General features: G+C 38.1%; 1 protein-coding gene across 2 annotated transcripts in view; it reads left to right on the forward strand.

Moving 5' to 3' along the window:
• The window catches only part of LOC134478834 (UDP-glucuronosyltransferase 2B2), a 35,158-nt gene extending 13,278 nt beyond the window's left edge, over window positions 1-21,880 (forward strand). The window contains exons 4-6 of one of the 2 annotated variants that reach the window (XM_087582136.1): window positions 2,984-3,071; window positions 5,663-5,882; window positions 20,563-21,880. In XM_087582136.1, coding sequence (XP_087438262.1) covers window positions 2,984-3,071; window positions 5,663-5,882; window positions 20,563-20,812 — 558 coding nt within the window. In that variant the 3' untranslated portion in view covers window positions 20,813-21,880. 2 annotated transcript variants of the gene reach the window in all.
• The last annotated feature ends 2,645 nt before the right edge of the window (window positions 21,881-24,525 follow it).

Raw genomic sequence — 24,525 nt, forward strand, 5'->3', positions numbered from 1 at the left:
CCATGATAAACTACTGTGACTCCAAAAGTAATACAACTATTCCAGGCAGATTCGTTCCCCAATAACCTGTCTGTCAATTAATAGGGCATTGGAGATGGGAAATGGCAATACTTTAGTACAAGGACTATCCAGTGCAGCACTTGCTTGAGTAGTAGCTTGTAATAAAATAATAGATTGGGTATACTCTGAAGCTGGCAGAAATTTTATATTCTTTAGATTTAAATCCTCACATTGTCTAGTCTTAGGATTCCCTCATAAGGCTGGCATTGTTTTTCTTTTTTTTTGCCAAGCAATGTATTGCCATACTCACCATATTTCTTTCATCATTCCTTATCCTAATGTTTGTCCTTTTTGCATACAGAGTATAAGCCAGGTCTTCTTGATTCTGAGCACTGAACTGTTATAAGGGCAACTTACTTTGATTCTTAAAGTGGTCACTTTAACAATGTCAATTTTTGTAGAACAAACTTTCCTCAAACAGGTGATTTCCCTCTAGGTTTGTAAGTCCGTACAGAGCTTCATAACTTCAGAAAGTCGATAACATTCTCTCTTTGAAACTTAATTAAACTTTGCCAATCATCATTGTAATTATCTGAAGTAACTCTTTAAGAACTCTAGAATTTATTTTACCTTTACTTATTTTTCAATAGCATCTCTGAATCTCCCTCTGAAATTGGCATAAGGTGCAGAGGTATCTTACATATTTCTATATTTCAAGATACTAAGTCTGATTCCATATTAGTTTTCATGCAGGTAGCCATAGTAGCATATCTAATGTGAGGGGACTGAAGGAGGTATATCTTACAACTTGTAATTTGTTGATAAAAATCCTTGTCAGCCTTTATCTATGATATTTCTGGGATTATCCCTCAGTCCTAACTGCTGAATGTTTTAATGGGCTTTACCTTCAAGCCATACCTACCAGTGAGGAAATTGAAATGTGCTAAGAAGTATTTTAGCAATTAAATGAAAACCATAAGGCAGAGTTTTTGCCACATTGCCCCAACCAAAGTTAGTCACAGTGGTATCGAGCAATAGGTCCATAGGAAGCACAGGCCCATTTAAAATCTTTCACAATATCCATATCTAATTCCTGATAAACATTTTGATTTTATTGAAACTTTACTAGGAACCACTAACAAGGTTCGAGAGGAATGGATGGATGAATTTCTTTCCCTTGAATTGTCTGAGCTTGCCTAGGATGCAGTAATAGCTTTGTCCATAGGCTCTCCTAAATCCTCTTTAAACAGGGAAATATTTCAGGATTTGATCACCTGTGCAGTTCCCAGTAGTGCTATTTTCCTTTGTATTTTGTCTGCACTGGGAAATCTGCTCCTGATCTTTTTTTAATATTTTTTATTTAAGTTTATTTAAATTTCAAATGTTATCTCCTTTCCAGTTTCCAGTCAATAAACCACCTATCACATCCCCCCCTTCTATGAGGGTGTTCCCTGACCCAACACACACCTTCCCGCCTCCCTGTCCTGACATTGCACTACACTAGTGAGTCTAGCCTTGCTAGGATCAAGGGCTTCTCCTCCCATTGGTGCCCAACTAGACCATCCTCTGCCACATGAACTTTAAAAAAAATTTTTTTAAAACATTGTTGTCATGTTTATATTCATGGAAGAACTTGGGCATCACTTCTTGGTGATTACTAACCTAATCTTTGTAAAGAAAGTATTTTGATAACAGTCTAAATCAATGTCCCTAAGACCAATATCAAGTATAGATCTCTATGTATTCTGCCCTGATATGCTGATTCAACTCTTACTGTGAGTGTGCCCAATTTCCTGATATGAACCCAACTTTAAATCCCCATTCAGTACCACTTGTCATAGCTCAAGAGTAGAGTGAGACTAGGTACAATGGAGCTGATATGTGAATCAGAGTAACTTCTCATGAAATAGCCAACTTTATTCACAACCTCAAACAATGCATACTCTGAGGCTTAAGAAATGTCATATGAGTAAAGATCATAGGTCTTCAAGCTGTATACAATCACAAGGACCAGTCAGGATACTAATATATAGACTCAACTCCTATCTGGTGCACATAGGAAGATGGCACAGACACATAACAAGAGAAATCTTATTTCAAAGAAACATGGTAGCAAGACTCTTGTCCTGTTTTCTCAGAGTATTCTCAGTGCTCTAAGAGTTCTACTCACACAACTCCATTCCTGGACCATTCCAACACTACAATATGGAAGGGTTCTTCCAGATGAGTTAGATGACTCCATAGTCCTATGATCCAACACGTTGGCTATTAATTCCAAGTACTCATGGGCAAAGAGATTTCTGAATGGGAAACAAAAATCAATGACACACAATCAATGACAAAAAAATTGAAATTCAATAAGATTACATAAAATAAGTGAACAAATATAAAACTCCACAGTGTTTAAAATGTAGTTTTATTACAATATTAAGACTGGAATATTAGAGATGTCAAAATCATTTAGATGAAATAAATTATTAAAAATTTGCCAATACTCTTTGCAGATGAATTATGTCACCATGGCAACGTACTAATATTTTCCTGTATCATTAACTGTCTCATTTGTCTAAACATTTCTTCCTCAAAAGTGGAGATTATGGTTACCTGTGCGAGTGTAACACAAAAAATGCTGACACTATTGTGTGAGTCTTCTGAGTTCTCAGTACTTACTGCTTCTGACCCTCTCATCTATCCCATGGGAGGTATTCAGAGCAGTTTTCTCTATCCTTAAAAAAATGCTACATTTTAAAATTGTTTCTCTTTTAGAAATTATAATTATATCATTTCTGCCTTTCCATTCCTCCTTTCAAACACTCCCATAAACGTGCCCCCTTGGTCTTTTTCAAATACACCGAGCTCTGTTTTCCATTACTTGTTACATACACATATTTATGTCTCTACACTTATATTCCTAAATATATCCTGCTCTGTCTTTATAATGTTAAATATGACTGCATCAACAAAATTGTCTAACATTTAACAGGTTCTTTGGAAATTTGATGGCAAAACCCCAGCAACATTAGGACCCAATACCAGAGTCTACAAGTGGCTCCCGCAGAATGACCTCCTGGGTAAGTCTCTGGAAATCAAATGCAACATCATGACTGAGTAACTGATTACTGTAGCTATTTCTTTTAACTTCAAACTCTTCGTATCACACATACTTCATGGATTATTTATTTAAGATAACAAGTTCTGACATGGATTTGGTCTTTATCCCTCATTTCTTTCTTCCTTTTCTTATTCCTATCTTTCTCTTTTTTTAAGTCAAGGGGATTTTATTCTAATTAATTATTGTTAACTAGAAACAAATATCAAAACTCTGATTTCTGCACAACAACTTTATAATGAAATATGTTGGCATACACATAAGTTTCTAAGAGGTTATAGTCCCATACCTTATTTACTGTTAAAAGACTCAATCCTAACACCACTTCCTTTTTCTTTCTCCTTCTGACTTTACATTTTAATCATTTTGCATAAACATGTGTTTACCAGTGCCTAACTCTCAACATGCAGATTGTTAAGGTTAAATAACTCCCTCGGTTTACAACAGAATGATTCTTAATCCACTCAGAGCAACCAAGGTCAACTTTAAAACATTGTTAAATTGGTTATTTTATTTATTTACATTTAAAGTGTTATTCCCCTTCCCATGTTCCCTTCCACAAAGCCACTATTCCCTGATTTTTTTTTCATACCTCTATGTGGGTGCTCCCACATCTCCTCAAATACTACTGGCTCAGCGGCCTAGTTTTCCCCTATCTTGAGTCATCAAGCCTCCACAGACTCAATGGGATTCCCTCCAACTGATGCCAGATAAGGGCATCCTTTCTCAAATATTCAGCTGGAGCCATGGAACACTCTGTTTGTATCTTTGGTTGGTGGTTTAGTCCCTGAGAATTTACGAAGGTCTGGTTGGTAGATATTGTTGTTCTTCCTATGGGGATGTAAACCCCTTTAGCTCCCTCACTCTTTGCCCTAACTTTTCCATAGGGGTCATCAAGCTCACTCTGATAGTTGACTGCAAGTATCCATATCCGTATTGGTCAGGCTCTGGAAAAGCCTTCTAGGGGACAGCTATATCAGGTTCTTGTCATATCAATGGTACCTGGGTTTGTTGTCTGCTGAGGGGATGGATCCCTTGGTGGAGCAGACTCTGGATGCCCTTTCTTTCAGTTTCTGCTCTACTCATTGTCCCTGCTTTTCCTTTTGACAGGAGGAATTCTGGTTTAAGATTTTTGAGGTGGGTGGTTGGGCCCATCCCTCAAACAGAGGCCTTGGCTATCCATTGAATATGGTCTCTGCAGACTTTCTCTCCCCTTTGTTGGTTATTTCAGCTAATGTCCTCCCTGTTTGTTCCTAGAAACCTCTTGAGTCCCTGGAACCTGGTGCTTTCTAATGTCTTTCACTAGTTGCATCTACACACCTCAATTCAAATTCCTGGCCCTCTGTACATCTCCCTTATATCCTCCTATATCTGAAATGCCATAGAATCTTTCCCTTCCTCTCCTTTCCTGCTCCAAGATCCCTCCTACCCTCTACTTATTTTGATTATTTTCTACTCCATTTGAGTATGACTGAAACATCCACATTTGTCTTCTTGAACTTCACATGGTCTGTGAGATGTGTCATTAGAATTTTGAGCTTTCTATGTCTTATAACCACTAATCAGTGAGTACATACAATGTGTGTTCTTTTGTGCCTGGGTTACCTCACTCAGGATGAGATTTTCTAGTTCCTTCCACTTCCCTTCAAATTTCAAGAAGTCATTTTTTTAACAGCTGAGTAATATTCCATTGTGTAAATGTGCCACATTTTCTGTATGCACTCGTCTGTTCAGGGACATCTGGGTTGTTATCATCTTCTGGCTATTTTAAATAAAGCTGCTATGAACATAGTGGAGCACAGTTTTTTGTTATATGTTGAGACATATTTTGGGTATATGCCCAGGAGTGGTATAGCTGTATGCTCAGGTAGCACTATGTCATATTTTCTGAGGAACCACGAAATTGACTTCCAGAATGGTTGTACCAGTTGGCAGTCCCACCAGCATTGGAGGACTGTTCCTCTTTCTCCATATCCTTACCAGAAACTGCTGTCACCCGAGTTTTTGATCTTAATCACTGGGACTGGTGTGAGGTGGAATCTCAGGGTCATTTTGATTTGCATTTTCCTGACGACTGAGGATGTTGAACATTTCTTTAAGGGCTTCTCACCCACTCAATCTTCCTTAGATAATAATTCTGCTTAGTTTTATACCCCATTTTTAAATGGGGTTATTTTGTTCTCTGGAGCCAAGCTTTTTAGTTCTTTGTATATTTTGCATGTTACCCCTCTATTGGATAGGTTTGGTAAAGATCTTTTGACAATCTGTGGGATTCCATTTTTTCACTCACTATTTTTATCTACTAGGGACTTCATATGTTCAACCAAAAAAGGGTTTTTCATACCTCAAGTCTCAAGCCACATTCAAATTTGCAAAAATACTTCTCCAGAAATTTAGTTTCTTCTTGCTCTGAGAAAGAAAAATATTTTAGAGATCTTATGATTTTATGAATCTTTATGTAAAAACATCTCCTTTCAGTTCCTCTTAGTATACATATCTCTTTCCAAGTCCAAAACTGCTAATCAATGTTAATCTGAATTTATCTTCTTGTAGGTCACCCAAAAACCAAAGCCTTTGTAACTCATGGTGGAGCCAATGGCCTCTATGAGGCAATCTATCATGGAATCCCTATGATTGGCATTCCTCTGTTTGGAGATCAACCTGATAATATTGCCCACATGGTGGCCAAAGGAGCAGCTGTTTCATTGAATATCAGGACAATGTCAAAGTTAGATTTTCTCAGTGCACTGGAGGAAGTCATAGACAATCCGTTGTGAGTATAACTTTCTATAATCATTCATTTATTCATTCAATCAATCAGTCAATCACTTGCTTATTCATATATATACGTTCATTGTTTTCTTACCAAAGACAAACAAACGAGAATTATACTGATATGAACCGACATATATTAGGGCACGATTCAGTACAAACATTATACTCTCCTTTACTCATTGTTTTTAAATTCCTTGTAAGGCCTTATGTTATTTTGCTATTTAAATCAGGGTAGTCTTAAGTGTGCAACCCTTCTGCTTTACCTTCCACACTACTTGGCCAAGAAGTATTTTTGACACCCCTGGACAATACCCCAAAAGAAATCTTTCATTTCTTGTGTGGGTTTTTTTTTATTAAGAATTCCATGGTTATTGGAAGGAGAACCATCCGGTTAGATGAGCAAAGTTCATTAAAATTATATATGTACATAGACCTGGAATAGAATGTAAGGTATAAGTAGCTAATAGTTTAATTCTTTTTTTGTCATACATTCCTGTTGTTATTGTCTCTATTTCTCTCCTCTTCTCCTCTTCCCAATTCCCTAATTAGATCCCTCAAAATCTGCTATCTCCCTTAACCCTATTCACACAGTCTTCTCTATTTACACCCCTTCCCAGTCTCTGAGGACTTTCTACTCTTCATATTCTTCTAAGAGATAAGTTGAATCTTAAATTGTAAATGACTGTAATATGAATACTAATGAATGAGGATGTTTTAATGAGAAGAAAGACACAGTTTTGCTCTTGTGCTTTGAAATTAAAACCATTGTAATTCTTACCTGTTTTTCTACATCAAACTGATATTTAGGAGTGGTAACTCAGGCCTCTATGTCACCCTCTACTTGTGTACCCATCAATAATTATTTCAACAGTAGAGTCAAATGCACTTGCATCATGCTTCTTTGTGAAATTCCATCAACTTTTCTAGAGTCAGAATGTTAACAAAAAATGAAGGTCAGCAATAATATCAAAAATTAGGCTCAATGGGTAAGAGCAGGGTTTTTTGTAGTATTCATTCCATCCATTGATGACCATTTTATCACTTATAGCTATAAAAAAAATGTTATGTTGTTGTCAACCATTCACCATGACCAGCCTATGAAGCCCCTGGACAGAGCTGTCTTCTGGATTGAGTTTATCATGCGCCACAAAGGGGCCAAGCACCTGAGACCACTTGGACATAACCTTCCCTGGTACCAGTACCACTCTCTGGATGTGATTGGATTCCTGCTCACCTGTTTTGCAGTCATTGCAGCTCTTACTGTAAAATGTCTCTTGTTCATGTACCGATTCTTTGTAAAGAAGGAAAAGAAAATGAAGAATGAGTAGAGCTCATTGACAATGCACTACAGAAATGAAATTTCAGCGTCATTCTAATTTATGAACCACCTTCTAAAAATTACTAATTTTTTATCAAGGTAGATAACCTTTGTAGGAAGACATATAACTCCGTGAATACTGATATGTACTCAAAAATCCATCATTTTTAAATTTTAAAACCACTTAATGTAAAAGTTACATTGTAGAAAAATGTGCAGAATAAAATTATTCTTGATAGAGTCCAAATAATCAAAGTATTAACCTTAAAATATTTGAATAGTGTCCATTAGCTTCTTTGTCTAATACTGAATCTGTAGCTTTCATACAATAAAATGTAGATAACTTGTACACGATAAATACTGGCATATAATTTTTTTTCTGTAATAGACTTAATTACTTGTTGTCTGGGATAAAGTGTGGTTAGTTTGGATATCAGTTTTAAAGGAATCTGTTGGCTCTTTTGTTCCTCTTACATAATATGCTAACATAGAGCATCTCAAGGGAAAAGCAGAACAGTTTATTTGGAGTTGTGACCACAGTTCCTTAAAATGTAGAGTAGCGGAGAAGGCAGGGCAGCAGTCATCCAGAGGAGGAAGCTCACTTGTCACATCTCAACCATATATGGAAAGCAGAGAGTGAGCAAGAAGTAGGGATAAGCTATGAACTTTCAAAGCTTAGTCCAGTGACGTACTTCATCCAAAAAGCTTTAACCACTTTAATTAAGATTCCATAACCTCAATCTGCACTACAAATTTTGGAAAATGTGCTCAAGTTCATAAACCTATCTGAAACATTTTACATTCAAACCAATAACAGGAAATCATTCTGTTTCTTAACTTTTTTAGCACACCTTATGCTGTTAACATTCTAGTCCTCCAAGTTCTAACACACCACCATAGAACACCTGTACTTCTTCAGTATACTTTAACTATGATCATGAGGAATAATGTTCATTGGAAATGAAACTTATGAACAGGGAACAAATTGAAGCCCTAAATAAAGTAAACTTAGTATTGAGATTGGATATTTGTGACACTGGTTGTCATTCATATATAACATATACAAAGAACACAAGAATTTAGACTCTGGAGAACCAAATAGCCATATTAAAAAATGGGAAACAAAACAAAACAATGAATTCTTACACAGAATGGCTGGGAACCATCTAAAGAAATGTTCAGCATCCATCTTAGTCATTAGGGAAATGCAATTCAAAATGATCCTGAGATTTCACACCAGTCAGAATGACTAAGATCAACAACTCATGTGACAATAGATGTTGCTGAGGATGTTGAGAAAGAGGAACACTCCTCAACTATTGGTGGGATTGCAAGCTGGTACGAACTCTGTGGAAATCAGTCTGGGTATTCCTCAGATGGGTCTCATTAGACATAGTAGTACCTGAGGACCCAGTCGCACCTCTTTTGGGCATACACCCAAAAAGTGCCCCAACATATAACCAGAGCACAAACTCCACTATGTTTGTAGTCCCATTATTTATAATAGCGTGAAGCTGGAAAGAACTCAGAAGCCCTTCAAGAGAAGAATGGATAGATAAAATGTGGTACATCTGCGCAATGGAGTACTACTTAGCTATTAAAAACAATGACTCCATGAAATTCATAGACAAATTGATTGACCTAGAAAATATCATCCTGAGTGAGGTAACCCAAATACTGAAGAACACATGGTAGCCACTCACTGATAAGGGAATATTAGCCCAAAAGCTCGAATTTCCCAACATACAATCTACACACCACATGAATCTCAAGAAGAAGGGTGACCAAAATGTAGATAACTCACTCATTCTTAAAAGGGAGAACAAAAATGTCCATAGGAGGGGATATGGAGGCAAAGTTTAGAGTAGAGACTGAAGGAATGGACATTCAGAGCCTGAGTCACATGTGACCCATCGATACACCGCCACCAAAACTAGGTAAGATTGATGGAGCTAAGAAGTACACGCTGACGGGAGCCAGATATAGCTGTCTCCTGAGAGGCACAGCCAGAGAATGTCAAATACACATTTGAATGTTAGCAGCAAACCATCGGCCTGTGAAAGGGATCCCTGTTGGAGGAATTAGGGTAATAATTGAAAGAGCTGAAAGGGCTTATAACAGGAATGAACTCAGTTCCCCAGTAAAATGACACGGCCTAGCAGAATGGATGTTACATTAAAGAAAAACACTTCAAAAATAAACACAGACATATCATCAGAGTAATGAGCTCAAAAGAATAGTTTTAAAAACTAACAGGCCCAATACAGCCTCTAGGAAATGGTAGATAGGGGCACTGGAGCTGCGGGTCCCCTGCGCCCGAGATACCGCTGGAACCTGAAGGAACCGGATCAACAGTTCTCTGCACCCAAATCCCGTGGGAGGGAGAGCTAAGCCATCAGAGAGGCATACATGCCTGGGAAGCCAGAGGAGACTTTACTCTGCCCACATTTCTGACTCCAGAGGAAAACACCAAATGCCATCTGGGACCCTGGTGCACGGGGGATCTCGGAAAGGTGGCACAGGTACTCCTGGTTGCTGCCCTCGCATAGAGCTAGCTCTTAAGCAACACCCCATGAGCAAATTTGAGCCTCGGGACCACAGGTAAGACCAACTTTTGTGTTCCAAGTGACCTGCCTGGTGAACTCAGGACCCAGGCCCACAGGAACAGCTGAGGACATGTAGACAGGAAAAACAACACGCCCGAAAGCAGAACACTCTGTTCCCATAACTGGCTGAAAGAAAACAGGAAAATAGGTCTACAGCACCCCTGACACACAGGCTTATAGGACAGTGTAGCCACTGTCAGAAATAGAAGAACAAAGTAACACCAGAGATAATCTGATGGTGAGAGGCAAGCTCAGGAACCCAAGCAACAGAAACCAAGACTACATGGCATCATCGGAGCCCAATTCTCCCACCAAAGCAAACACAGAATATCCAAACACACCAGAAAACCAAGATCTAGTTTCAAAATCATATTTGATCATGATGCTGGAGGACTTCAAGAAAGACATGAAGAACTACCTTAGAGAAACGCAGGAAAACATAAATAAACAATTAGAGGCCTACAGAGTGGAATTACAAAAATCCCTGAAACAATTCCAGGAAAACACAATCAAACAGTTGAAGGAATTAAAAATGGAAATAGAAGAAATCAAGAAAGAACACAGGGGAACAACCCTGGATAAAGAAAACCAAAGGAAGAGACAAGGAGCCATAGATACAAGCATCATCAACAATTCAAGAGATAGAAGAGAGAATCTCAGGAGCAGAAGATTCCATAGAACTCATCGACACAACTGTCAAAGATAATGTAAAACAGAAAAAGCTATTGGTCCAAAACATACAGGAAATCCAGGACTCAATGAGAAGATCAAACCTAACAATAGGTATAGAAGAGAGTGAAGACTCCCAGCTCAAAGGACCAGTAAATATCTTCAACAAAATCATAGAAGAAAACTTCCATAACCTAAAGAAAGAGATGCCCGTAAGCATACAAGAAGCCTACAGAACTCCAAATAGATTGGACAAGAAAAGAAACTCCTCACATCACATAATAGTCAAAACACCAAATGCACAAAATAAAGAAAGAATATTAAAAGCAGTAAGGGAAAAAGGTCAAGTAACATATAAAGGCAGACCTATCAGAATCACACCAGACTTCTCGCCAGAGTCTATGAAAGACAGAAGATCCTGGACAGATGTCATACAGACCACAAGAGAACACAAATGTCAGCCCAGGTTACTGTATCCTGCAAAACTCTCAATTAACATAGATGGAGAAACCAAGATAGTCCATGACAAAACCAAATTTACACATTATCTTTCTACAAATTCAGCGCAACAAAGGATAATAAATGGTAAAGCCCAACATAAGGAGGCAAGCTACACCCTTTAAAAAGCAAGAAACTAATAGTCTTGGCAACAAAACAAAGAGAAGAAAAGCACACAAATATAACCTCATATCCAAATATTAAAATAACAGGAAACAATACTCACTATTCCTTAATATATCTCAACATCAATGGTCTCAACTCCCCAATAAAAAGACATAGATTAACAAACTGGATACGCAATGAGGACCCTGCATTCTGCTGCCTACAGGAAACACACCTCAGAGACAATGACAGACACTACCTCAGTGTGAAAGGCTGGAAAACAACCTTTAAGCAAATGGTCGGAAGAAGCAAGCTGGAGTAGCCATTCCAATATCGAATAAAATCAATTTTCAATTAAAAGTCATCAAAAAAGATAAGAAAGGACAGTTCATATTCATCAAAGGAAAAATCCACCAAGATGAACTCTCAATCCTAAATATGTATGCCCCAAATACAAGGGCACCTACATACCACTCTGCCCCTCAAACAGGACATCCTAAAACCAGGGCTTTCATCACACATGGTGGAACGAACGGGATCTACGAAGCCATTTACCACGGGGTCCCTATGGTGGGCATTCCCATGTTTGGTGATCAGCCTTACAACGTCACTCACATGGAGGCCAAGGGAGCAGCCGTGAAAGTCACCATCAGCACGATGACCAGCGCAGATTTGCTCAGTGCCTTGAGAGCGGTCATTAATGAGCCTTCGTAAGTATTACAGCGGGAAAAGCTCTGTCGATCACTGATTCGCCTTGCCATCATTCTAGAAATTTTCCAGTGTTTTATATTTTATATTTGTCTTATTTTCAAATAGGATAACATAAAACAAATCAAAAAACAAAAAAAAGGGAGAAGAACTTTTTATTTCTTATTTCCTATCTACTGGAGTCAGTTCGTGAAACTGGGAAAAATATTGGCTTTGAAGATTATACCAATCTACGTTTATAAAATATAGTATGATTATACAAATTCACTTGTAGTTTCAATTTAAAAATAAATATATAAGCACTTAGATACACTGCTTAAGTACAAAAATGGAACTTATAATATGTTCAATATTATTTTTAAAAATAATATATAGTGATACATTTAACAATTGCTTATTGCTCTGCTCCCAGACCCGGTGAGAGAGAGACCCAACCGCCTGGTCAGGTGGGCACTCCTGAGGCTGCAGAGCAGAAGAGACCACCAACACTGCTCACCCCTACCCACATCCCTGGCCCAAGAGGAAACTGTATAAGGCCTCTGGGCTCCGGTGGGGGAGCGGCCGGACCCTGAAGGAAACAGACCGGATAAACAGTTCTCTGCACCCAAATCCCGTGGGAGGGAGAGCTAAACCTTCAGAGAGGCAGACAAGCCTGGGAAACCAGAAGAGACTGCTCCCTGCACACACATCTCGGACGCCAGAGGAAAAAGCCAAAGACCATCTGGAACCCTGGTGCACTGAAGCTCCCGGAAGGGGCGGCACAGGTCTTCCTGGGTGCTGCCGCTGCAGAGAGCCCCTGGGCAGCACCCCACGAGCAAACCTGAGCCTAGGGACCAAAGGTAAGACCAAATTTTCTGCTGCAAGAAAGCTGCCTGGTGAAGTCAAGACACAGGCCCACAGGAACAGCTGAAGACCTGTAGAGAGGAAAAACTACACGCCCGAAAGCAGAACACTCTGTCCCCATAACTGACTGAAAGAAAACAGGAAAACAGGTCTACAGCACTCCTGACACACAGGCTTATAGGACAGTCTAGCCACTGTCAGAAATAGCAGAACAAAGTAACACTAGAGATAATCTGATGGCGAGAGGCAAGCGCAGGAACCCAAGCAACAGAAACCAAGACTACATGCCATCATCGGAGCCCAATTCTCCCACCAAAACAAACATGGAATATCCAAATACACCAGAAAAGCAAGATCTAGTTTCAAAATCATATTTGATCATGATGCTGGAGGACTTCAAGAAAGACATGAACACACTTAGGGAAGCACAGGAAAACATTAATAAACAAGTAGAAGCCTACAGAGAGGAATCGCAAAAATCCCTGAAAGAATTCCAGGAAAACACAATCAAAGAGTTGAAGGAATTAAAAATGGAAATAGAAGCAATCAAGAAAGAACACATGGAAACAACCCTGGATATAGAAAACCAAAAGAAGAGACAAGGAGCTGTAGATACAAGCTTCACCAAGAGAATACAAGAGATGGAAGAGAGAATCTCAGGAGCAGAAGATTCCATAGAAATCATTGACTCAACTGTCAAAGATAATGTAAAGCAGAAAAAGCTACTGGTCCAAAACATACAGGAAATCCAGGACTCAATGAGAAGATCAAACCTAAGGATAATAGGTATAGAAGAGAGTGAAGACTCCCAGCTCAAAGGACCAGTAAATATCTTCAACAAAATCATAGAAGAAAACTTCCCTAACCTAAAAAAAGAGATACCCATAGACATACAAGAAGCCTACAGAACTCCAAATAGATTGGACCAGAAAAGAAACACCTCCCGTCACATAATTGTCAAAACACCAAACGCACAAAATAAAGAAAGAATATTAAAAGCAGTAAGGGAAAAAGGTCAAGTAACATATAAAGGCAGACCTATCAGAATCACACCAGACTTCTCGCCAGAAACTGTAAAGGCCAGAAGATCCTGGACTGATGTTATACAGACCCTAAGAGAACACAAATGCCAGCCCAGGTTACTGTATCCAGCAAAACTCTCAATTAACATTGATGGAGAAACCAAGATATTCCATGACAAAACCAAATTTACACAATATCTTTCTACAAGTCCAGCACTACAAAGGATAATAAATGGTAAAGCCCAACATAAGGAGGCAAGCTATACCCTAGAAGAAGCAAGAAACTAATCGTCTTGGCAACATAACAAAGAGAATGAAAGCACACAAACATAACCTCACATCCAAATATGAATATAACGGGAAGCAATAATCACTATTCCTTAATATCTCTCAATATCAATGGCCTCAACTCCCCAATAAAAAGACATAGATTAACAAACTGGATACGCAATGAGGACCCTGCATTCTGCTGCCTACAGGAAACACACCTCAGAGACAAAGACAGACACTACCTCAGAGTGAAAGGCTGGAAAACAACTTTCCAAGCAAATGGTCAGAAGAAGCAAGCTGGAGTAGCCATTCTAATATCAAATAAAATCAATTTCCAACTAAAAGTCATCAAAAAAGATAAGGAAGGACACTTCATATTCATCAAAGGAAAAATCCACCAAGATGAACTCTCAATCCTAAATATCTATGCCCCAAATACAAGGGCACCTACATACGTAAAAGAAACCTTACTAAAGCTCAAAACACACATTGCACCTCACACAATAATAGTGGGAGATTTCAACACCCCACTCTCATCAATGGACAGATCATGGAAACAGAAATTAAACAGTGATGTCGACAGACTAAGAGAAGTCATGAGCCAAATGGACTTAACGGATATTTATAGAACATTCTATCCTAAAGCAAAAGGATATACCTTCTTCTCAGCTCCTCATGGTACTTTCTCCAAAATTGACCATATAATTGGTCAAAAAACGGGCCTCAACAGGTACAGAAAGATAGAAATAATCCCATGCGTGCTATCGGACCACCACGGCCTAAAACTGGTCTTCAATAACAATAAGGGAAGAATGCCCACATATACGTGGAAATTGAACAATGCTCTACTCAATGATAACCTGGTCAAGGAAGAAATAAAGAAAGAAATTAAAAACTTTTTAGAATTTAATGAAAATGAAGATACAACATACTCAAACTTATGGGACACAATGAAAGCTGTGCTAAGAGGAAAACTCATAGCGCTGAGTGCCTGCAGAAAGAAACAGGAAAGAGCATATGTCAGCAGCTTGACAGCACACCTAAAAGCTCTAGAACAAAAAGAAGCAAATACACCCAGGAGGAGTAGAAGGCAGGAAATAATCAAACTCAGAGCTGAAATCAACCAAGTAGAAACAAAAAGGACCATAGAAAGAATCAACAGAACCAAAAGTTGGTTCTTTGAGAAAATCAACAAGATAGATAAACCCTTAGCCAGACTAACGAGAGGACACAGAGAGTGTGTCCAAATTAACAAAATCAGAAATGAAAAGGGAGACATAACTACAGATTCGGAGGAAATTCAAAAAATCATCAGATCTTACTATAAAAACCTATATTCAACAAAATTTGAAAATCTTCAGGAAATGGACAATTTCCTAGACAGATACCAGGTATCGAAGTTAAATCAGGAACAGATAAACCAGTTAAACAACCCCATAACTCCTAAGGAAATAGAAGCAGTCATTAAAGGTCTCCCAACCAAAAAGAGCCCAGGTCCAGACGGGTTTAGTGCAGAATTCTATCAAACCTTCATAGAAGACCTCATACCAATATTATCCAAACTATTCCACAAAATTGAAACAGATGGAGCCCTACCGAATTCCTTCTACGAAGCCACAATTACTCTTATACCTAAACCACACAAAGACACAACAAAGAAAGAGAACTTAAGACCAATTTCCCTTATGAATATCGACGCAAAAATACTCAATAAAATTCTGGCAAACCGAATTCAAGAGCACATCAAAACAATCATCCACCATGATCAAGTAGGCTTCACCCCAGGCATGCAGGGATGGTTTAATATACGGAAAACCATCAACGTGATCCATTATATAAACAAACTGAAAGAACAGAACCACATGATCATTTCATTAGATGCTGAGAAAGCATTTGACAAAATTCAACACCCCTTCATGATAAAAGTCCTGGAAAGAATAGGAATTCAAGGCCCATACCTAAACATAGTAAAAGCCATATACAGCAAACCAGTTGCTAACATTAAACTAAATGGAGAGAAACTTGAAGCAATCCCACTAAAATCAGGGACTAGACAAGGCTGCCCACTCTCTCCCTACTTATTCAATATAGTTCTTGAAGTTCTAGCCAGAGCAATCAGACAACAAAAGGAGATCAAAGGGATACAGATCGGAAAAGAAGAGGTCAAAATATCACTATTTGCAGATGACATGATAGTATATTTAAGTGATCCCAAAAGTTCCACCAGAGAACTACTAAAGCTGATAAACAACTTCAGCAAAGTGGCTGGGTATAAAATTAACTCAAATAAATCAGTTGCCTTCCTCTATACAAAAGAGAAACAAGCCGAGAAAGAAATTAGGGAAACGACACCCTTCATAATAGACCCAAATAATATAAAGTACCTTGGTGTGACTTTAACCAAGCAAGTAAAAGATCTGTACAATAAGAACTTCAAGACACTGAGGAAAGAAATTGAAGAAGACCTCAGAAGATGGAAAGATCTCCCATGCTCATGGATTGGCAGGATTAATATAGTAAAAATGGCCATTTTACCAAAAGCAATCTACAAATTCAATGCAATCCCCATCAAAATACCAATCCAATTCTTCAAAGAGTTAGACAGAACAATTTGCAAATTCATCTGGAATAACAAAAAACCCAGGATAGCTAAAGCTATCCTCAACAATAAAAGGACTTCAGGGGGAATAACTATCCCTGAACTCAAGCAGTATTACAGAGCAATAGTGATAAAAACTGCATGGTATTGGTACAGAGACAGACAGATAGACCAATGGAATAGAATTGAAGACCCAGAAATGAACCCACACACCTATGGTCACTTGATTTTTGACAAAGGAGCCAAAACCATCCAATGGAAAAAAAGATAGCATTTTCAGCAAATGGTGCTGGTTCAACTGGAGGGCAACATGTAGAAGAATGCAGATCGATCCATGCTTATCACCCTGTACAAAGCTTAAGTCCAAGTGGATCAAGGACCTCCACATCAAACCAGACACACTCAAACTAATAGAAGAAAAACTAGGGAAGCATCTGGAACACATGGGCACTGGAAAAAATTTCCTGAACTAAACACCAATGGCTTATGCTCTAAGATCAAGAATCGACAAATGGGATCTCATAAAACTGCAAAGCTTCTGTAAGGCAAAGGACACTGTGGTTAGGACAAAACGGCAACCAACAGATTGGGAAAAGATCTTTACCAATCCTACAACAGATAGAGGCCTTATATCCAAAATATACAAAGAACTTAAGAAGTTAGACCGCAGGGAAACAAATAACCCTATTAAAAAATGGGGTTCAGAGCTAAACAAAGAATTCACAGCTGAGGAATGCCGAATGGCTGAGAAACACCTAAAGAAATGTTCAACATCTTTAGTCATAAGGGAAATGCAAATCAAAACAACCCTGAGATTTCACCTCACACCAGTGCGATTGGCTAAGATCAAAAACTCAGGGGACAGCAGATGCTGGCGAGGATGTGGACAAAGAGGAACACTCCTCCATTGTTGGTGGGATTGCAGACTGGTAAAACCATTCTGGAAATCAGTCTGGAGGTTCCTCAGAAAATTGGACATTGAACTGCCTGAGGATCCAGCTATACCTCTCTTGGGCATATACACAAAACATGTCTCAACATATAAAAGAGACACGTGCTCCACTATGTTCATCGCAGCCTTATTTATAATAGCCAGAAAATGGAAAGAACCCAGATGCCCTTCAACAGAGGAATGGATACAGAAAATGTGGTACATCTACACAATGGAATATTACTCAGCTATCAAAAACAACGAGTTTATGAAATTCGTAGGCAAATGGTTGGAACTGGAAAATATCATCCTGAGTGAGCTAACCCAATCACAGAAAGACATACATGGTATGCACTCATTGATAAGTGGCTATTAGCCCAAATGCTTGAATTACCCTAGATCCCTAGAACAAACTAAACTCAAGACGGATGATCAAAATGTGAATGCTTCACTCCTTCTTTAAATGAGGAAAAAGAATACCCTTGGCAGGGAAGGGAGAGGCAAAGATTAAAACAGAGACTGAAGGAACACCCATTCAGAGCCTGCCCCACATGTGGCCCATACATATACAGCCACCCAATTAGACAAGATGGATGAAGCAAAGAAGTGCAGACCGACAGGAGCCGGATGTAGATCGCTCCTGAGAGACACAGCCAGAATACAGCAAATATAGAGGCGAATGCCAGCAGCAAACCACTGAACTGAGAATAGGTCCCCTATTGAAGGAATCAGAGAAAGAACTGGAAGAGCTTGAAGGGGCTCGAGACCCCAAAAGTACAACAATGCCAAGCAACCAGAGCTTCCAGGGACTAAGCCACTACCTAAAGACTATACATGGACTGACCCTGGACTCTGACCCCATAGGTAGCAATGAATATCCTAGTAAGAGCACCAGTGGAAGGGGAAGCCCTGGGTCCTGCTAAGACTGAACCCCCAGTGAACTAGTCTAGTGGGGAGGGCAGCAATGGGGGGAGGGTTGGGAGGGGAACACCCATAAGGAAGGGGAGGGTGGAGGCGGATGTTTCCCCGGAAACCGGGAAAGGGAATAACACTCGAAATGTATATAAGAAATACTCAAGTTAATAGAAAAAAAAAAAAAAACAATTGCTTATTATGTAACAGTTATAGCTGAGTAAGTGTGTTATAATATTTTGGCTATAAGAAAGGTATATTTCAGAAGATCACATTAGGGTTAGGACTATCGATATTTCTTAGGATAAGCTACTTTTTTGCATAAATGTTAATATATATTTTACATTAGACTATTACCAAGTTTTTAGTTGATGGTAATTTGATTCAACTTTATTAACTATCTGAGTGGCTAGATTTTATGATTATAATAAACATTAATGCATACAATAGTCATTTAGTCCATCATTTTAAATCTATTGATGTATAAAAAATATGATGTAAATAATTTTAGAAAGTTTCTGTGTGTGTGTGTGTGTGTGTGTGTGTTTGAATATGTATGGACTAAAATAGTACTTAACTTAAAATAACCTGATGTTAACACTAAGCCAAATAGTATGTCTAAGACGACTTGAGAACATAGGGCATAGTGTTTTTGTTCCATTATCTGATTCTATAAAACTACAATTTTCAATAGGGAATTGGGAAGGGAGGCACAGTGTAAGCTCTTGCTGTGCATGTATGTAGACCTGAGTTCAGATCCTCAGTCTTCTAGCTTTTGCCTGTAATCCCTGGGCTTCTACAGCAGAATGAGATGTAGAGACAGAAGAATGGGTAAAAGCAGACCAGCTAGGCTGCTGTGCACAGCAGTAAACAACAGATCCATCTTAAATAAGAGAGAATTTAAGGACTAAAACCTAGTGAGTGTCTTCTGACCTCTCCATGTGTATATACTACCCACACTTCACATACACTATACATGTAAAGACAAGGAAAAGAGGCAAAAGAGGGTACATTAAAACTGTAAATGTGTTAATTGTGTTAATTGTTCAGGATATTTTCACAGTTTTATGACTAAACATTTAGTAACTAAAATGTGAAATAAATTGTGCATGGTCTTACCTTGCTTATAAGACTAGGAACTTTAGTTTAGAATCACAACCTTTTCTACCAAATACATGTAAATTTGAAATTTAATCACTGAGTGTAAGCAAAAATATCTTGTTGGAAAAACAACTTCGGAATATTAGTATTTTATCACCAATACCGTTTGCCTGAAATTCAGCTGGATGACCCTATAAAACTATATTTTGACTCTGTCTGTAGTTTAGTGAAATAAAAAAAAAAACCCACAAGGCTTTTTTCAGGTTTTTTTTTTCTAGTTTTGTTTTTACACTGGGCCAAGAACAAGGCATACCCATAGCATGGGGCTACAATGAGAGTCAGATCTATAGGTAAAAGACCTAGAATTCAGTATGGTCTATGGCCAATAGCATAGAAGGCAGCAGGCTACATGTATATGTGACTTCTACCCTAAGGAGCAGTAGTGGTCTAAGGAGGGAAGAATCTGAAATAACCATTCTGAGGCACTAAGGTGAGATCTGCCACCACAGATACCAAAATGGTCGCCAGGTTGTTAGCAACCCCCACTCTCAGCTTTCTGGATGGAATTCAGGTATTTGATTTTATCTCCTCTCTGGAGGAGACTCCCCTGTGTAACTAACATTCCTAGTTCTTTTAGTGCTTTGTGTGAGTACAAGAACCTCCGAGCCCTCAACACATTAAAGGAATGAAAGATCTCTGAACTCTAAATTGACTGACTTATGCTGACTACACGTTCTCTGGGTCAGTAACATGAATTACCTACATGCTAGTGGTCATATATTCATGCATCTTTCCCTATTTTTATCTTAAACAATCTTGAGCACTATAGTTGCTTGGTATCAAAATTATTTCAAAAAGATGAGAGTATTGATTTAATACTGGATATTACATTTTTTTATGTCTGCATTAGACCACATTGTCTTGGGAACAGATTGCTTCCACGATATTTCCTTTAAATTCCTGAAGATCTCTGAAACCAACAAAGTCTAAGAAAGTATTAACCAATTCCTGAACTTATATATGACCTGCGGTTTGCATAAAGTATCAGATGTTCCATAAAGAAGCAACAAAATAGTTTTGTGTGTTCATCTTTTAGCTATAAGGAGAATGCCATGCAGTTATCAAGACTCCACAATGATCAGCCAGTGAAGCCCCTGGACAGAGCCGTCTTCTGGATTGAGTTTGTCATGCGTCACAAAGGAGCCAAGCACCTTCCTGTGGCTGCACATGACCTCAGCTGGTTTCAGTACCACTCTCTGGATGTGATCGGGTTCCTACTGGTCTGTGTTGTAACTCTGACGTTCGTCATCACTAAATGTTGTTTATGTGTAGAAAATTTTGTTTGAGAGAAAGGAAGAAAAAGGGTAATAGAAAGAAAAAGAACTAGGTCTTTTTTAGATTTGGGAAAGTCCGGAGTGACATTATATTAATTCTAACCACAAGAAGCCTGCAACCATCTGCTTTAGTCCTATTTTCAAATAAGTTGTTCTGTTTCAGACAGGAAACAAATGTAGACATGTAATATAATGATTAACTTCTAGTGTATTCCATTCTTCTATCTTGTAGGCATTCTCCTCTCTCTTTCCTCAGATAGGGAAACCATGACTTCTAAATATAGTCTATAGAAATGAAGTGATGAATAACAATATGTTAGACCTCTGGGAAGACACATAATATGAGTATTATTGATGTATGTTAGGATCTCCTAGAGTCAATGTCACAAGCCTATCATATTGTTTAAGAACAACCACACGAACTTAGTGTATTGTGAGATGAAACTTATCTAATAAAAATGAACTTTTCTGTTTCTCTAGTGTTACAGATATTACAGCATGAATTCTTTTTGATTTTCAAAAAATATTTTTACTGAATAGAATTTTTAATTTATTTTTGTTATTGGATATTTTTATTTACATTTCAAATGTTATTCCCTTTCCAGGTTTCCTGTCCATGAGCCCCCTATTCCATCCCACTCCACATTCTATAAGGTTGGTCCCCTTCCCCAACCACTCCACTTTCCACATCCCTGTCCTGACATTCCCCTAAACTGGGGCATCTAGCCTTGGCAGGACCAAGGGCTTCTCCTCCCATTGGTGCTCAATGAGGCCAACCTCTGCTACATATACAGCTGGAGCCATGGGTCTGTCTATGTGTACTCTTTGGGTGGTGGTTTAGTCCCTAGGAGCTCTGGTGGGTTGGTATTGTTGTTCTTATGGGGTTGCAAACCCCATTTAGTTCCTTCAATCCTTTCTCTAACTCCTCCAGTGGGGGTTTGTTCTCAGTTCAATGGTTCGCTGCTAACATTCACCTCTACATTTGTCATGCATCATATTTTGGTCATTTGCCTCTTCCTTAATTCTCGCTAGATCCTAACAATCCCACTGCCCACTTAAATTCATTTTCCTTCTCTCTCAAAAATTAAAAAAAAAAGGAAAAACAACAAAAATACTGTCAGGGGTCTGTCTAACTCCTAGACCCTCATTCTGATCCTAGGCTACTCAAAAACTAAAAATCTTGTAACTCATGGTGGAGCCATCCACCATGGCATCCCTATGGATGGCATTCTTTGCTTGGGGACCAACGTGATAATGTTGCTTACATTGTGGCTGAAGGAGTAGCTGTAGGATTCGATAGCAGAGTACTGTGAATTATAGATTTTCTCAGTGCATTAAAGTTTTGAATAACAAACCTTTGTAAGTATAATCATTTTAATGTTTGCATACCTACTTATTCTTTTGTCCGATGTTTGAACCCAGATTTTTGTTTTTTCCTTTATTTGTTTATTTATTTGTTTGTTTATTTATTTATTTATTTAGGCATTATAGGCATGTACTCTATCACTGAGCTCTGTTCTTAGGTCATTTTATTTATTCATATATTCCCTTATCTATTTGTTATATAATTGTTATTGGTTAGTTCTTACCTGAATGAAAAGAGAATAAAAATAAGGGTTGAGGCCAAAATACGGGCAGAGTTAAATCATACTATGAGGGACTGTAACAAAACAATCTTTGGCTTTATTATTATTGTTTTGCTTTTGTTTCTTACAAAGTGTCTGGCTATGTGAAAAGACTAGATTAGTATTGACACTTCAAGAATTTTTTTTTTTTGCTTCTTACAAAAGGTCTCATCATTTGATTTTGTTGGTAAGTATTAAGTCATAATCCCATACACTTATTGTAAACAATATAGGCCATTCACATTTATAGTTAATAATAATTAATCTATAGTGAGAGGTTAGTACAACCTCAATTCCACTTCCTTCTTATCCTTGCTTGCCTAAGAACACAGTGGAAACTTGAAAGGGAGTTGCCTCCTGTCTCTGAATTGTGACCTTTACACTAGTATATTAATGATTTCTTATCCACTACCTCAAGCTTTATATCCACAAATGATCAATAGTTCATTCTTATTTTGTTTGTTTAGCTTTGAAGACTTATAGCTCTAGTCTGTATCTTAGAAATGGTTTTCTGTATATTTTTGTGTTTATATCCTGGGTGCTCTAGTTGAAGCCTATATGCTAAGACCTCTATAATTAAGGTTGGATAGAATACTTTCTTTACACTTTTTATGTAATCCTCTTTATTAATTATAAAAAAACCCTTGCATTACCTAATTCATGTTACATGATATGTATTTTATTTTCCTTTAAAAAATAGAGAATACAATATCATTGTCAGCCGTTCACTTTATCCAGTCTATAAAGCATCTAGACATAGCCATCTTCTAAACTGAGTTTATCACGCACTACGCATGGGCCAAGAACGTGTGGCCATTTGTATATATAATCTTATCTGGTACTGGTCCTATTCTCTTGTCAACATCTAGTTGGGGGGCCTGGGTATGGTCACATATCACCAGGACACAGGGGATGCAGAGCAAAGGCAAAAGCAACTGCACGCAGTTGCAAGCTTTATTAATCCTTATATAGATATGAATATGCATTACCTCAATTTCCATTTTGGCCAGATACCATAAGATAATTTTTCCCATGATACCAGGAACAACTGAGGCAAGACTAAAGAAAGAAATAAGACTAAACAAAGGTTTCTTATCAAAATATTCATATAACAAATCACCCCTCTTCTTATTATCAAATATACTCACCATAACCAAGAGAGCATAAGAATCACTTCCAAAGAAACAGGACACAGCAAAACATAGTTTAAGGTCAAGTGAGAAAAACATTTTCTTCTCAAGGGCATCATTCCAGCCGCTACTTGCACCCGTCACCAGTCCTTACTTAATCCTGCCTGGGAGCTGCATCTCTATGTCTCAACATTCCCTAGATGTGGTTGGATTTCTACCAGTCTGTATGTCAGGATACGCTTTCTTGTTGGAAAATAAAACTCTGCTTCTCTTTTATCCCAACCCTTTAGAAAGAAAGACAGTGAGTAGAGCAATGCAATATTCTAAAAATATCTCTCACATTAAGAGACTGGAACTTTTCCTAGACATCACAGTCAGGCAGAGTTAATGATACACCTTGAGGTTACTTAATCCTTAAGACTACTAAACTTCCATGTACTAAACCTGTTTGTTCAACCTGACTTTAGAAAAAAATTAACATCATTTGCTTTGGATTTCCCATATAATCAACTTTTACAACCTAAGTTAACACATGGCTCTAATCTTAAATTATATACCCTTCTATGCTCCTGACACAGTCAACACAGGTGTATGTATCATTTGTTGAAAGTAGTAAACACAGAGGTTGAAAGCAATTTCCTAAACTCACCATAAAGATTGAAAGTAATCACAAACAGATATTAATTGATAACTAATGATATTTTTGGTACTCTTTGTTGTCCTAATCAGCTGTGATAAGTTGGAGCCAGTGATTCAATCTCTTGTAAAACTCTAGAACACTTCTTAAAAGTATCCCATTCCTTTCAAGGTTATGTTTGCTATGCTGTTCAGTAAAGACACAGAGATACAAGGACAGAGTCCTCAGGTAGGCAGATTCAGATTCATGCAACAGACGACAGAAAATACAGGGAGCATGAAGAAAAGTATTCAAACCTAATTCACTCTTGGTTAAAAGACTCCAAAGGGAAGT

This window comes from Rattus norvegicus, chromosome 14 (assembly GCF_021556685.1).
Source record: "Rattus norvegicus strain SHRSP/BbbUtx chromosome 14, alternate assembly SHRSP_T2T, whole genome shotgun sequence".
NCBI lineage: Eukaryota > Metazoa > Chordata > Mammalia > Rodentia > Muridae > Rattus > Rattus norvegicus.